Below are 16,871 nucleotides of genomic sequence, written 5' to 3'. Positions count from 1 at the left end.
CTATTTTAAAAACAAAGTATTAATAAGTACAGCATGTGCCCTGCAGTGTGCTGTACATCAGTTATTTTGAAAAAATAAAAAGTAAACTTATTATTATAAAATAAGATAAAAAAGCAAACAAAGAACAAATAACATTCTTTTATATAATCTTCCTTATTATTATAATCTCTGACTTTTATCCATTTTCTGATTCATGGTCTGAGTCGTCTCTAGGAACATCATTACCATCATTAATATTTTTACTAGTTTTATCACTGTCATTTTTAATGTACATATTTTCATAATGTAAATACAAGTACCTAATAATAATTACAAAATTAGAACATGTCGCTTGCTTTGCTTTCAAAGCTGACCTTATAACTACACTAGAACTGAGTGTTTTGGTTGTCATACAGTTTCTTTTTTTGGTTTTTATGTCAATTACCATGGAAAAAATTCTTTCACATCCTGCATTTGAATGCAGTAATGTGAAAACCTTTTTAGCCAGTTTAGATATATTTGCAAACATGAATAATATAAATTCATTAACTTTCAATTTTTCTACAAGTTTCTCCATCTCAGTTTGTTCCAAAAATGTGCTAATTATAGCAGTACATCTTTCTTTAATGTTACAATCTCAGCAATTTTGGAATCTGGGAAACATTTTTTAACTACTTCAGTCAAGTGTTCTACAGATTGAATACTGACTTGTTCAGCAAAGTAACAGGCATTCTAATCTCTGCATTTTTAACTTGCTCTTCAAATTTTTATGCTTTTTTAACTTCACAATCTTGTTTATTAGACATATCATCAGTTTTCTTTGTATTAGATACTGTCTCAACCTTTTGTTTGTTTTTTACCATTAGCGTGCTTCTCTAACTCACTAGTACCTGCCTGGATTTTTACATCACAACATTTGCAATAAGCTAAAAAACGATTGTTTTCTACTTTCTGCATCCAGTCTTTGTATTTACCTTCCTGAAGCCATGAGTCTTGAAAGGCTTTTGTGAAAGTAGATGGCTTCTCTTTTGGTGGAAATTCACCTCGATTCTTCAATACTCTGTCAGGGGTGCTATCCCGTTGTTTTCATTTCAACATGGACGGATCTTTATCGACTCCTGCAGTCCTCTTCCTCTTCTCACCAACCTTACCAATCTCTTTATTAATTTTTTACGTTAGATAAAAAAGGAAAGAGATCTCTGAAATAATAGAATGTGATAATTAGTATAATATATATTTCAATTTATATTTAAATCAAAGAAGGGAACATATTATATTTTATTACCTAACACAGTAGACGAAGATATTTAATATTTGCCTGGAGGCAGGTGCTTTTAAAATTTATGAACAGCCGAAGTGGTCCACATTCTCTGTGCAACTGCAAGCACGAAATACAAAGTTTTAGAGATTTGATGGCAGATCAAGAAACTAATCATAATCAGTAAGTACTGCAATATATTTGCTTATTGGAAGAAACCTTACCCAGAAGATAAATTTGATAACCATCTCCTCATTACCTGCCAGCCAGCTGTTGCTGAGGTTGGTTTGCTGTGAGTGCATGTGCACACTTGTCACTTCACTTGTGCCATCATGATATAGTACATTGAAGCACCACCAACAGGAGAGCAGCACAGCCTGATTATGAAAATCAAGTGACAAATATTGAAGAACGCATTTTGAGGGAAATTTAAAAGAAGCGCATATATTTTACTTTTTTATGAAAACTTCCCAGGATTTTTGAGATTTGGAAAGTCTTTTACTTTTTATGAAATTTTCCCAGGATTATTTAGGTTTTGAATGAAAATTCCCAATTTCCCAAGTTGAAATATTTTACTCAAAAATTCCCAGATTTTGGGAAGTGTCCCAGGATATAGAAGCACTGCTGAAAAACTGAAACTAACATGCAAGTGAGGCTTTGCACTGGGATGGGGGAGTGCTCAAACATTTAAAGGGACAGCACACTACAAGAAGGGGCCAGATCCTGGGCCCAATGATGGTTGCTTGGTAATGCCCATAAACATACATTCATCTCCCTTCTGAGGCCTCCCCTGCCCAGGTGAACACTAGTTTCTGCAAGGCTGCAGCTTGGCTCAGTGTCCTCAAACTTCAGCTAAACTCCTCCATTCCTGAGAAATCTTGGAGCATAGAAGATGAATGGGGAAGTGTCTTCCCCAGGATCAGTGTCTCAGCCAGAGAATGCACCAGAACGTGCTGCTCTGACCCTGCTGCCTCTGCTCAGGTTATTCTCCTGGCTTTGTTATTGAAATGTGCATTTTGCACAGAACTGAACTGAGGCACCCCAGGGCTCCAGGCACAACATGCTGACAAGAGGCCCTGTCATGGTCCTGGCCCCATTAGCAGTGGCTGTGGAAGGGGCCACCCACCCAAGGGCTGTTTGTTTCCACAGGACCAACAGTAGGAATCCCCTCCCTCCCACTGAGAGAGAGAGACTTGAAAAGGGTCAGGGAGCCCCCCAGTCCAGCAGCCAGGGTGTCTATGATTGGATGGGGGAGCTGAGTCATATGATTTGCCCCCTGCTGCCACACAAAGCCCCCCTTTTGGGGGGACTGGCTGGCCCCTGGAGCAGTGAGGCTTGGTGTCAATGTCCCATACACATAAATGGGGCAGGCCCCTCTGAGGGCACTGGGTTCAGGCTCTCTACAGTTTCAGGCAGGAATCGCTCTATCTGTCACATTTGGGATATGTTTTCAATATTTTCTTTGCAACCCAGAGGGTTTGAAACATTCTTTTTTTAATGGAAGCCAAGAGCCTGATTTTATCACAACTCCAGCAGCTGGGGCCTAGATATGGGTTTGTAGTGCCTCTGTTTCATCTGGCCCTGCCTCCTGCAATCTTCACCCATCAGGAAGTGCAGATTAATGGTTGTTTATCACACATATTGGCCCTGCAGGTGAAACTCCAGGAAGCCCTGGGCCCTCTGAGGCAGGAGCTGGAGGAGACCCTAGAGCTGACATCTGAAGAGGAGGAGAAAACCACAGAGTGGCAGGTGGGTGTCTGGGTTTATCCTTCCCCAAGCCCTTCCCCCTGCAGTGTTCCTTAGAGCGAGGGCCCAAAAAGCTATAGACTGACATAATCTGCTTTAGCTGTTTGCCTTGAACTGGTGCTGTGGTACCAGGAGCAGGAAATGTCTACAGTGGGGATCACAGAAAAGCAGACTAGGGGACAGTTCCTGTCCCGTGGTCAGTGGCACAGACTCACCTCCAAGCTCTCTGAGGGCAGGAAGGAGATGACACACTCTTACAATAGGGGGTGCAGTGTTCACATGTGAGTCTGTTGCCTCATCATACCCTTGAACCATGCTGGGTAACTGCAGACACAGACAGCCCTCAGGAGTGCAGATCCTCAAAGGTGCTCTCTGCACATCCACATACAGGACACTGAGATCAGCGTGGGCAGACATTGCACTGGCCTTTAGGAGTTTGGCCCTAAGGGGCAGAGCTCAGGGGAGCCCTGGGAGTCACTCAGCTGAGCAGACAGACAATCGTTCCCCTCTGCCATTCTCTGCAGCCATCAGGGGGCCCCTTGACTCATTAATCCTTAGCTGCTGTCTTCTACAACTATAACTACATGGCTGTGTGCAGTCAGCCGGCCTGCCAATATTTACAACACAGATAGTAGCAGGTTGTAGAAGGCTGGCATTTGTATAGAATATATATATTCTATTTGTTCACTCACACCCACTTCCGACATTCGTTCCATACACCCAACCCACACTCATTTCACACCCACTGTCCACTGTCACTACCCCCCCAACTGTTTTGTGTACACACACACACACACAAAGAGTCACATTCTTTATGCTGCGAGACCTGCCTAATCTAAAGGGAACACCTCAGTCTCTTGAGAAAGCCCTTCTGATTGGCTACCTTCCCCCTGCCTGATAGTGATGGGCAGCCAATCAGAGTTGTGACATGTGCTGATGGACTGCCTGGTCTCTCAGCCTGTGTAGCAGGTAGAGCTCCCTCTTTCTAGGTACATAAAGGGCTGCCCCATTTTCTGCCCCCTGTCCTCCCACCCCCATATACAATTGCCTCTGTGTGCTGGTCCCCCTGCCCCCCTCCCACCCCTCACCACTGCCTCCAGGCACTGACCGCTGCCGTCATGTATCATTGCCTCCAGGTACTGGCCCCTCTTCTCCCCTGATCTGATCCCCTGCTGAACCCCCAGATCCCCCTTACCGTAGGGGTCTTCTGTGGCAGAACAGTGGTTTTAGGGAATTGCCAGATGCTCCCACTCAAGCATCAGTGTTCAAGGGTTCACTGCCTGCCCTAATCCAGTGAGAGCACTGGGATCTTCAGGACAAAGGACACAGTCTTCCCACCCTGCTGCTCAGACCCCCCACCCCACAGAGCAGGATGGGCTGAAGGTGGGAGGGGGATACAGGGGCAATAGTTGGGGTGGGACTAAGTTACTTTTTGCAAGAAGGGGATTTTGCAATTCCATTACACTGAAAACTTACCCATGTTCATGATCCCTGCAACTCATGACTCTAGCTCCCTAATCTATGAGGCAGACTTTGCATGCCGTGTGCCCATGTCTGGATCCTGGACTTTGTTCCTTTTCCATTTTTTACCAAAGGAAAAAGTAGAGAATCGGAGACAGTTGATCACACGTGAATTTAAGAAACTGCACCAGTTTCTGAGTGAGGAAGAGCAGCTGTTACTGCAGCGACTGTCGGAGGAGGAGAGGGAGACTCTGCAAAAACTGCAGGACTATATAACAAAGCTGTCAGAGCAGAGTGCCATGTTGCAGCAGCTGATCACAGAGGTAGAAGAGAAAAGTCTGCAACCAGCTGCTGAGCTGCTGAAGGTGGGACTGTTAACAATCTCCCCATCCATCCCTGCAGCATTAAACTCTCCAGTCAGTGACTAGATCCCAGGAATTAGTGACAAATCCTATTTCCAGTGCCTGGTCTGACAGTTTCCTGACACAAACAGAAGCCCAGGCATGAGGCCCTGTCAGCCTGACATGCACCGTCTGTGTTAGAGGGAAAGGGAAGCAGTGGGGGCTTTGCCTGTTGAAGGGACGGCACAGAAGGAGCAAGGGGCTGATCTGGTCCCTGCTGTGACTGCTGGAACTTGGCCCAATGTGGCTGATGATCAGAGATTCTGAGCTGTGCAGAGGTGGGAGAGTGGGGGCGGCAGAGGGGGGAACCACGACCCAAAGTGAGCTCTCAAATTAATTAATGCTGGGGACCTCCATCAATGGGTGCCAGCCTGAGACACCTGAAGCAGTGGGAGCTGAAGCTGCTCAAGGTGAGGATCTGTGCACTGTCTCCTTAGATTTGCAGCAGGAAGCTGGACAGGAGGGAGGCTGGAGACAGTTTGGGTGGAAGCTCTGCAGGGAAGTGGAGGGACAGACAGAGGCACATTAGGGATGTTGCTGCTTTTCTTGTTCCAACAAAGCTCCTTGTTCAGTGTTCACAAAACATCACATTCTTCGCCATTGTCACATGACACCCGGTTCCTTTGAGAATCAGAACCAGGGTAGATGGGGCCCCTGAAATCAGTGATCACTGCTGAATATCCTGCACAAAAGAGTCTGGCCCTGTTGTGTTAAATGTTGTGAATTAAATCTGATCGCGTGTGGAAAGTCACTCAGTATTTTTGCATGTTGTGTTACTGACTGTCTGTCTCCTTTCAGGATGTGAAAAGCACATTGATCAGGTGTGTTCCCCTTTCTATTTCTCCTTCTATTCCCGTGAGCGATGTGTGCGCAGAGCAGCCGATTGATGATGGGATGTTTTCGTCACAGGACTGAGAATGTGACACTCCAGGAACCAGAAGCTGTTTCTCCTGTCCTGAAGAATGTTTATAAAATCTGCCTTGACATGAGGGAAATGCTGGAGAGATTCACTGGTGAGTGAAAGTTACGGTGCTGAGTTTCCTTTACATGTGGGTGAGGAGGAGAATTGACACAGGCAGTGCGTGAGTCTTCCATTTGGGGTGGCTTACACACAAGCACTGGAAGCTACCTAGATGGGGGAGCCACAGTGCCCAGACTGTGGCCCCACCCCACCAAGGCCCCGCCGCCCGCCCCCTCTTCCGAGCTCCCCATTTGCCCCTTTCTCCTTCCTCTCCCGAGTGCCCCCTGCGTGCTCCTCTCTCAAGTACCCCCTGCTTGCTCCTCCCCTGAGCTCCTCACACTCCCTATGCCCCAGGGTCCCCATCTGCAATGGATAAGGCCCCTCGCTGTCACACAGCCCTTAGAGGCTGGGCAGTGAATGTTATTATTGATATAGCGCCCACGAGTGAACCAGGCACTGCAGAGACAGAACAATGGGCTCCCAGACCTCGATGGGCTCCTAATCTGAGTGCAGACAAGGCTCAGCAGGGGGAGCAGCAAATGCTAGGAGGAGATGGGCGTGAGGGTCCCAGTGTGGGGCCGCCCAGTCCCTGGGCCTGTCCTTTGCCTTTCTGGATCTGACAGAGTACTGAAATGACCCTGTTGGCTCCATACTGGGCCCTGCATCACCCCCAGTTCAGCATCCAGCCAGCAGGGGACTCCATATCCCCAGGGCACGGTGCAGGGCAAATGCAGCCTGAGGGTCAGGGGAGCTGGAGGCTGTGAGGGAGTAGGAGCAGCCTGAGAGCTGGAACAGGGACTCTGGGAACCAGGTGGGAGGCACAGCACCCTGTGCTCAGTGTTCACTGGACGTTCTCACTCAGTGATGCAGGCTCCACTGGGGTCAGATACTATGGTGAGGGGCCCACACAGACAGACTGAAGAGAGTGAGGCTCTGTCTGCATGGGGAAGTGGCAACAGTTCAGTTAAACAGGTGCCACTTTTGCACTCATTATGGGGTGAGACCATGAACCCCCTTGCCCCACAGCTGGCTGAGGTGACCCTGCAACAAGTGCCTTGCCTCAGCTTCCCCTCTTCAGCACTCCTTAAATTACCTCACATAGTCCAAAATGTCTGAGACAAAAGTCCCCTGCTACTTCGAGTCCAAATAAATGCCAAAATAAGATAATTACCTTTGCTTGGTTTCAGCCCCGACTCTCACTCTAGCTCCTCCCTCTCCTTGAGTCAGGAGTCCTCAGCCCTCCTTCCTGGAGCTGGGCTCAGGACAGACTGTACCTTTGTTCCGTGCAGCTCTCACCTGCAGTTGCTTTCTCCAGCCAGGTGCAGTCATCCAGGCTTCTGCCCTGCTGCTGCCAGGCATCGCATCTAGGCCCTTGTCCACACTACCCCAGTAAGTCGACCCAAGTTACACTGCTACAGTTACATGAATAATGCAACAGGAGTCGACGTACCTTAGGTCAACTTACCGCAGTGTCTTCATTGCGCTGTGTTGTCTTGTCGACTTCCCTTGCACTTCCCCGAGAGGTGGAGTACTGGAGTCTATGGAGAGCACTCTGCTATCATTTTAGTAGGGCTTCACTAGACCCACTGATTCAATTGCAGCAGTGCCAATCCAGCCATAGGTAGAGACAAGCCCTAGGAGCCCATCTAGCCTAGGGGCGCTCCTCTCTAGGAGCACTTCTTCTAGGTTCCTTGCTCTGGTGAACTCTCCTGATCAGCTCTCCAGGAGGAATTGGGAGTCCCTCTTCTCAGCAGCTTCCTCTCTAGGAGCTGAGCCCTGCTAACCCTTTATCTAACTTAGTAGCTAATTAGCTGCCAACCAGCCAAACAGGGATTTAACTACTTCCAGCTTGGGCTGGTTTGGCTCCTTCTCCCTTACAAGAGCCTGTCAAAGGGCCAGCCCTCATGACACTCAGATTTTGACCCACATAAAGTTAAACCCAATCAGCCACATCCACACGACACTGGGACAGTCACACAGGGGTTTGCTTCAGGATCACAACAGGAGTGTTCAAAGTGATTTAAATTAACCCAGTGAAGCTTTCTCCTGTGGCCAAGCCCTGGGGCCCTCACAAGTGGAGCAGGCTCAGTAGGGACCCAGATCTCATAAGCCTGCTTATCTGCAGCATCTGGCCTGTCCCATCCCTCAGGCCCACATATACATGCTTCCAGCAGTGCACAGATGTCACAGCCACTGTTTGGATCAGACTGGCCTGGAGCAAGACTGATCACTGTGACATCCTGCACTGAGCTAGTTCGCGCTAGTTCGCACGGAGATCACTGGCATAACAGTCCCAGCAGTGCACACAGCCCCAGTGCTCCTGCCCTGTCACTGATGGGTCTGACAGCTCAGAGCACTAGCTTTGTCACCTGTTGAGCTGGCTGTATCCAGGCCAGAAAGCAACATGAGTGGCTCCCAGATTCCCTCTCCTCCCAGGGTGGGAGAGAGGTGAGTACCAGCCCTGGCCCCTCATCCCCGGGGAACATCTGTGTAATTGCCAGGTGTGAAGACCTCTCTGGGAGACACTTTCACGCTGACTCAGGAATCAGTGCTGGGAGGCCCTACCTCCCAGGAGGCCAAGGTCTTTCACTTCCCTGCCCTGGGGAGTGAAGGGAGGGGCCCTGGGGCTGCTGTTCTTCATCCTAGGAATGGGGGGAAGGGGATGTGGACGCAGACAATGTCCCTGCATGCTCTATGAGGGGCAGACCAGGCTCTCTCAGCGGGTGCAGCCTGTCAGCACCGCAGGGGCAGGGAGAGCTGGGTCAGGAGCAGAAATGCTGTCAGAGCTCAGGGTCCCAGAGAAACCACTTCCCATTGGGGCCTGCGGAGCCTGTAAACTCTGTGAGGAGCATCTGGGCAGCCTCAGCCTGGAGCAGCTGTTTGAGGAGTGCATGAGCCCTGCAGACTCACTTGGCAGCATGTCAGTGCCATGGCCCAGAGATGGAGGGGACTCACACACTCTGATGGCAAAGCTGGGGAGTCTAAACCCCACGGGAGGAGCAAGGGTTTCTTGATTGTGGTTGTGAGTTCAGAGCTATCTAGAAGCTTCCCATATTAACTCTGATCTTACCTCCTCTGACTGTGAAATTAAACTGCTTCCCACCTGCAATTTTTCCTTAGTGCTCTCCAGCCTGGGAAGAAAACTTTGGACATTGTAGGCCAATCTGGCTGGGCACAGGGAGAAAATAGAGTGTTTGACTTTGTGAAATGTCTTACATTTTGAATCCAAAAGCCCAGATCCCCAAAGAGACATAGGTGTGATGCTGAGTACTTCCAGTGCCTAATTTTTAATCACAGGAACAACACTGCATTTCACAAAGCCTTAGTTAGGTGCCCAGGCTCCATCTACAATGAATGTAAGAGACTGGCATCTCAGAGTGTGATTCACAAATGCCAGCACACTAGGTGGGGCATCACATTAGCTAACCAATGGGAGATATTGATGACAAGAGGGTCTGCTGAAACCCGTCAGGCTCACAGAGACAGGTGTCTATCTCTGCTTTGTCAGCCCCGAAAGGGAACACTTCGACTGGAGTCAGGCGACTTAGGCACCTACAGCATTTCTTGTGGGAATGAACTGGAAGCCTTTCTCACTCTGCTCAAAACAGCCAGAGGAGGTTCAGGTGGTGCTGCCTCCCTTATAACTTTTAGCCTTGTGCTTAGAGCACCTGCCTGGAATGTGGGTGATCCTGGTTCCTACTTCCTAGGTGAGTTGCCCTTGGGTATGAGAGAGGCTGTTTTGGGCCTTCCTCACTCTCCTCCGTTGAAGCTGTTGCACTGTGGATTAAATAATTAAAGGTCATTGGGGCAGAGAGCGAATTTGAGAATGAGTCCAGAGCTTGGTGGTTTGGGCACCCATCTGCAATGTGGGATAACAAGGCGCTAGTGTCCCTGCTTCAATGACTCTTTCATTATCTATCCACCTTGGAACATTTTCAACAGGAAAGACTGAGGCACGCCCCACATCAGCAGAGCCCAGTGAGTAGAGCACTGTCCTGAGCCCTATTCAAATCCCTTCTCCCCCTCAGGCAGAGGTGGCACTTAAACGAAGGGTCCCCCACATCCTAACCACTAGGCTAAAATTTATGATGGAAGCCCTTCCCCACCAGCTGTTCTCTGTGATCTCGTCTGACGGACCCAATCTGATAGACAGCCCCTGAGCACGCTTACCAAACTGGGTCTGGCACACAAGTGAAGTGGCTGCACATGTGTCTTCTCCCAGTCCGTGGATCATGCTGGGGCTCAGGCAGGGGACAGGCATCCTCATGCTTTGAAGGAGCCAGCTATATGCATGGTGAGACAGGAGAAACACAGGCACCGAGGGAACTTTTATTGCACAAACTTAGGCTGGGAGTGAGTTTCAGTGCCAACAGGGTCAGCAGGAGTTTTAGAATAATACAATAGAATAATAAAATCATAGGACTGGAAGTCCAGACTCCTGCACTCATGGCAGAACTAAGTATTATCTAGAACATCCCTGACAGGGGTTTGTCTAACCTGCTCTTAAAATCTCCAATGATGGAGATTCTACAACATCCCTAGGCAATTTATTCCAGTGGTTAACCAACCTGACAGTTAGGAAGTTTTTCCTAACGTCCAACCTAAACCTCCCTTGTTGCAATTTAAACCCTTGCTTCTTGTCCTATCCTCAGAGGTAAAGGACAACAATTTTCTCCCTCTTCCTTGTAACAACTTTTTATGTACAGTACATGAAAACTGTTATCATGTCCCTTCTCAGTCTTCTCTTTTCCAGACTAAACAAACCCATTTTTTTCAATCTTCCCTCATAGGTCATGTTTTCTAGACCTTTAATCATTTTTGTTGCTCTTCTCTGGACTTTTTCCAATTTGTCCACATCTGTCCTGAAATGTGGTGAGCAGAACTGGACACAATACTCCAGTTGAGGCCTAATCAGCACGGAGTAGAGTGAAAGAATTACTTCTTTTGTCTTGCTTACAACACTCCTGATAATATATTCCAGAATGATGTTTGCTTCTTTTTGCAACAGTCTTATACTATTTTCTGATATTTAGTTTGTGATCTACTATGACCCTTGGATTCCTTTCTGCAGTATTCCTTCTTAGGCAGTCATTTCCCATTTTATATGTGTGCAATTGATTGTTCCTTCTTCAGTGGAGTACTTTGTATTTGTCCTTATTGAATTTCATCCTATTAACTTCTGACTATTTCTCCAGTTTGTCCAGATCATTTTGAATTATAATTCTATTCTCCAAAACACTTGCAACCTCTCCCATCTTGGGATCATCCCCAAACTTTATAAGTGTACTCTTTGTGCCATTATCTAGATCATTGATGAAGATATTGAACAGAACCAGACCCAGAACTGATCCCTGCGGGACCCCACTCATTATGCCCTTCCAGCATGACTGTGAACCAATGATAACTACTCTTTGGGAATGGTTTTTCACAGTTATGCACTGGACTTATTGTAGCTCCATCTAGGTTGTATTTCCCTAGTTTGTTTATGAGAAGGTCATGCAAGACAGTATCAAAAGCCTCACTAAAGTCAGGATATACCACATCTACTGCTTCCCCCAATCCACAAGGCATGTTACTGTGCCAATAAAAGCTAACAGCTTGGTTTGACACAATTTGTTCTTGACAAATCCATGCTGAATGTTACTTATCAACTAATTATCTTCTAGATATTTGCAAATTGATTGCTTAATTATTTGCTCCATTATCTTTCTAGGTACAGAAGTTAAGATGACTGGTTTGTAATTCCCCAGGTTGTCCTTATTTCCCTTTTAATAAATTGGCTCTATAATTGCCCTTTTCCAGTCTTCTGGAATCTCTCTCGTCTTCCATGACCTTTCAAAGATCACATCACAGTGGAGCTGAAACCAGGAATTTAGGCCCAAGCTCTTTTTGTGCAGCCCAAAGTGACTCAGGTGCACACATCCTATTCACAATCACTGGGATCTGTGCTCCTCAGTCAGACAGACACAGGCAAAGATCCACCTCTGTCTGTGCAGTGCCTGTGGCACAACAAGGAACCAGCCTAAGTGGCCTCTAGACCCTACTTCAATGTCCTTCATGTCCCCCTGGCACCAAACCCTCTCTGCAACTCCAACAGCACCTGCTCGTCCAGGTTCCTTGCTGCTGCCTCCAATTCCTACCTCCTGCCCCACCCCTGAGCACCTTCCCCTTGCTCCCTGGCACCTGTCTTTCCTCTTCCCTCGCCCCCACCACCTTTGTTCCTGCAGCCTGCACTTCCTCCCTCTGCCTCCCTGGCATCTATCCCCTTCCTCTGCCAGCCCTTACCCATCTCTTCTCCCCAACCCCCATTATTCTCCTCCCTTCCCCCATCCCCATGTCATGTGCTCCTCCCCTCTCTCCACCTCCAGAACCTACTATTCCCCAATATCCCCGTGGCATTTGCATCTTCTCCCTTCACTTCTCTTGCCACTCATCCCCACCCCCCTCATGCTTACCCCTCCCCTCCATCCCAGCACCCACCTCCACTTTCTTCCCTTTGCCCCATCCCCTAGCACCTGCTTCTCCCCTCCCCCTCTGGTCCCTGCCTCTCCCCTTCCCCCATAACCTGGGCACCCACCCCTGTGCTACTGGTGTCTGCCCCTTCCCCCCGATGCCCTCCCCTATACCCCGCACACATATCCTTTCTGATTCCTTGGTGCCTGCCCCCTCCCTCCTCCTACTCCCTGGAGATCTCCCCCTTCCCTTCCTGTCTGCTCCCCCTCCCTGGTGCTTGTCCCTCCCCTCTCCTATGTCCCTCACAAGCACCCCCCCTTCCCATCTCCTCTCCTCTCCTTCTCCTGCCCCCTTGGCCTTAGATGGGGCTCTGACTCCCCTTAAATGGCCAGCAACCCTGTGTCACAGCAATTAATGGGGACACAGGTTAATTTCCCTTTGATCCCAGTAACCAGCCCCTGTCCCCAGCAGTGACTCTGTGACTTTATCCCCAGTGAATGTGACTCTGGATCCAGACACAGCTCATCCCACCCTCATCCTGTCTGAGGATCAGAAAACTGTGACATATGCAGACAAACAACAGGATCTGCCTGACAATCTTAAGAGATTTGATACTTATCCCATTGTCCTGGGTTTTAACAAATTGACGGGAGGGAGGCATTACTGGGAGGTGGAGGTGGGAGACAAAACAAACTGGACTCTGGGGGTTTGTACAGAATCTGTGACAAGGAAGGGGAATATTTACCTATCACCTGAGAATGGGTTCTGGACAGTGTGTCTGAGATATGGGGAATACAAGGCCCTCACGTCCCATTTGACTCCACTGTCCATGAGTGTCAAGCCTAGACGAGTAGGGATTTTCCTGGACTATGAGGCGGGCGAGGTCTCATTTTACAATGTGACTGACAAGTCCCATCTCTTCACTTTCACTGACACCTTCTCTGGGACGCTCCACCCTTATTTTTATACTGGTTACAAAGAGGGGTTTAGAAACACATCTCCCTTGATAATCTGCCCAGTCCCAGCTCAGGCTGGAGGGAATCTCTGTGCCTGACAGTGACACCCATGGAGGATCCTGTCCCCTCCCAGCACTGACCAGCCCCCAGGTGTGTTCCCATAGGGATGGTCTAGGGTATCACCTGCCTGCCACCACCTCCCCCTCATTTCCCAGCACCAAGCCTGTGAGGTAGGGGAGAGGAGAGGGGCAGAGGGGATGTAGGCTGCTGGGTTGTGGGCATGCAGAGGCAGAGATGTGTGTAGATACAACGTCAGGGGCAGCTGCTGTTGCTGGTTTAAGGGGGACTGTTGTCCCCTTACTGAAACTTAGTGGGGATTTTTGGTTGGCCCTCTCCCAGTAACAAAAGAAAGAGGAAGGTCAGGTGAGAAACCAAGACCTTGGACTGACAGTCCTCAAGGCCAGTGGGAAGAGGCAAATGCTCCAGGTCAACCTGATTGACAAAGCAGGCAGGCCAACGAGGGAGTAAGGAGCGCGGGGTCCCATCCTCTCTCTGCCCAGAGGGGCCGACCTAGAGCCACACTGGCCAGAAGGAGAGAAGCAGCCCAGGGATCAGAGCTGTGCTGGGGGCAGAGCCACGGCAGCCAGAGCCGGAGGAGCAGCCCAGAGAGCAGAGCTGGAGGCAGAACACCAGCAGTGCTGAGGCAGAGTGAAGATGGGGCTGGAGCAGTCCAGAGCTGGATGTGGTGAGCAGCTCGGGAGAGCGAGGGGGACCCTGGGCAGCGGGCCCAGCGCAGGGAGATCCCACCAGCCAATAGGCCTTACAGGCCAGAATTGGCAGTGAGGCATAACCCTGATGCAGGGGCTGATGCTGGGGAGAAGGATCTTGCCACATAGAGCCTGAGGGTGTGTGGCCACCGCCAGAGCAAGTGTCCGACCTGCAGCATTCCTGAAGCACAGCCAGGGCAGGAGGCCTGGGACAGGTGAGGCAGAGACTGTGAACTGCCCTTAAATTGCAGAGACTGCTGTTTGTGATGTCCCCATGCCACGGAGTGGGGTTACTTGTTTCCTTTAACCTTTTGCATTTTTTCCTTGTTTTTTTAATTGGCTGCTGTTCAATAAATTGTATTTGCTTTGAAATGTATGTAATGATCAGTGGGGTCAGGGAGTGTCCAGAGTGGAGAGAGCACCTCAGAGTGGGGACACTCTAGCCTTTGTCCTAACTGACCATGACAAGATTGTGGGTCAAGCCCCCGAGGAATCCTGGGCCCAGCATTGTTGGGGTTACACGGAGTCTACCACACAGGAGAGTGGAAGGGGAGCCCTTGAGGTCAGGCAGGCTTCTGTGTAAAGGAAGTGGGGGTGAGGACTGAGATCCTTTCTCTAGCCAATTCCACATGGGTATTGTATAAGCCAGGAAGGTTCCCCACAACAGTGGGACCATTCTCCCACTTACACTAGGGTGGAGTGGGATGGGGGCTGCAGCAGTAGGAAGTAAAGAGCCCAGATCACAAGAGGAAGACTTGAGGGAAGGATATGTAATGGGGGGAGGGAGGAAGAGGCCACAAGTAGGAAGAACCCCTGGCAGAAATGAAAGAGAAGAGATCTCAGTATGGGGAGGTGGAGCTCTAAGAAGTGAGTGGGGAGATCCCAAGGAAGGGCTAAGTGGGAAGAAGGGAGGGATCCAGGAACAGAGAAGGCTGGAGCCAGGGAAGGGAGGAATGGTGTTGGGAGAGGTGTGGACGGGGTAGGCAACGTGTCCAATTTTTGAGGTTCGTGATAAGTTTTCAGAAAACATTGAATGACTGAATGATATATTCCTCCCCCCTCCACCAGTGTCCATCACTAAGTACAATAATTTTGCCAAGTGTCCATCGCGCAACATGGTGGTGCCAACTCCTGGTTGTGGGCAGCCCCCTGCAATCTCTGTTGTTTTGGGGGAGCCACTGAGCACATGTGGCTCTCAGAATCCTCAGTGCAGACAGAACTGATCAAGGTCCCATCTGTGCCCTTAGTTGCACTGCCTCACAGGGTATATGCAGGCCCCAGCAAGACTTGGGGGAAGGGGAGCATTTAGCAGAACTTTATTCTATTGCAAACCCTACCATGGTCTTAGCTGGACTGGGGCGGTTCTGTTCAGTAACCAGATGCCTGGGCAGGCAGTTTGCTATTGTATACAGGCCCAAAGTGGGAGAGTGGGAGTGAGTGTGAAGTTGAATGGAAAGCAGATCCTGGGAGTGAAGTCACTGAAAGGAAAAGCCATCCATCAGAGAGAGGCAGTGGGATAGGGAGAAATGACAATGGGATGGTGTTGTGTAGAAATTCCAGGGCCAAACTATTTCTGAAATATCCCATGTGATGCTGAGAGTCCCTCAATGACAACTGAATCAGAAATCAGTGTAACTCATCAGAGGTTTGACACTCACTATCCCCAACACACTGTTGTCATAATGTGTATCTAAATAGTGTCATGTAAGTTATCATATGTAAACTGGTGGTACACTTGTCCCAAAAATCAGTGTGCCAATTATTACTTCTTCGTCAACTTGTAGCATGCAAGCCCAGCTGAATGCACCTGGGTGTTGTATAAAATAGGATGTAAGGAAAGAAAGGCCCAGTGAAGGTATAGCTGCCCTAATACTATCTCAATGTGAACTACTGAAGGTTATTGGATTTGTCTGGCAGCCAGGACGGGTGAGTAGGCTAAAGAAAAGGCTCTCAAGAAATGTATTGAACTGGTGGAACTGGATTAGACGTTGGAGTGCTGGATGCTACTAACATAGAGGTATTGGCAAACAAATGAAGTTATGTTCATAAAGTAAATCATAATCCTTAGGAATTAGGGGATGTGATCTTGAATTTAATGTACCTGAATTTAAACAGTCAGTTAAAAATATCTTATACTTTGTATTCTTTTGTAACACCGGTGCCCCTTGGAATCAGTTTAACTGCTTTACAAACATTGCTAGTACACCCGGATTTACAGAACCATCTAGATACTGCAAAACAGGAAGGGTGCAGAGTCATGGTTCACCATGCATCATAATGCCAATGAAATTAAATGGGTATTTGCAAGAATTGACCAAGACCTGTCGCACCACTGGTGGGAAGTGTTATTGGGATGGTCTCCCACTGGCACAGGCATCCTGAATTATGACCCCATCATATTAATCTTGGGGTACCAAATAGTAGTAGTTTTTGTTACCAGCCTGTTGACATGCTGGACCTGGTGCAAAATCTGGCAAGTGCAAGCCCCCCAGAGAGATGAGTCAATGGTTACTGCCACCAGCATTCATACCCGTGGGAAAGAAACATATCATCCCTTCCTCAAATGGGAAAGGAGGCTAAAATGATCACTTGTCAATTGCTATGCTGCTGCATATGGGATGCCAACAAGATGATCATTTGCTCGGTCTCTGCTGACAGCCTTGAGTTTTCATTGGATCTACTCAGGTGCATCCAGAAAAGTTGTGACCATGTAAAGGCCCCCTTGTGTGAAAGGTGACCTTTAAGGAGGGGAAAATGTATGGGGAGATTTTGGCAAACCAGTAAAATGCCTAAAACCACTATTTTGTATTGCTAAAAGCACACAAATCAGCAGGCCGTAAAGTGGCCATGTAGCAAGCTTAGCTTAGTCAAGGAAGGAGGGGAGGGGGT

At 48.7% G+C, this 16,871-nt stretch overlaps 1 protein-coding gene across 1 annotated transcript in view; it reads left to right on the top strand.

Annotated features, from left to right (window-relative positions):
- The window catches only part of LOC116822724 (E3 ubiquitin-protein ligase TRIM39-like), a 29,955-nt gene extending 16,642 nt beyond the window's left edge, over positions 1-13,313 (top strand). The window contains exons 2-6 of the mRNA XM_075072008.1: positions 2,891-2,986; positions 4,579-4,809; positions 5,644-5,666; positions 5,755-5,858; positions 12,754-13,313. Of these exons, the coding sequence (XP_074928109.1) occupies positions 2,891-2,986; positions 4,579-4,809; positions 5,644-5,666; positions 5,755-5,858; positions 12,754-13,313 (1,014 nt within the window). The remainder of the gene's footprint in view (positions 1-2,890; positions 2,987-4,578; positions 4,810-5,643; positions 5,667-5,754; positions 5,859-12,753) is intronic.
- Positions 13,314-16,871: the final 3,558 nt, after the last annotated feature.

This window comes from Chelonoidis abingdonii, chromosome 13 (genome assembly GCF_003597395.2).
Source record: "Chelonoidis abingdonii isolate Lonesome George chromosome 13, CheloAbing_2.0, whole genome shotgun sequence".
In the NCBI taxonomy this organism is placed as follows: Eukaryota; Metazoa; Chordata; order Testudines; family Testudinidae; genus Chelonoidis; species Chelonoidis abingdonii.
This window is presented reverse-complemented; position numbering and strand designations above follow the sequence as displayed.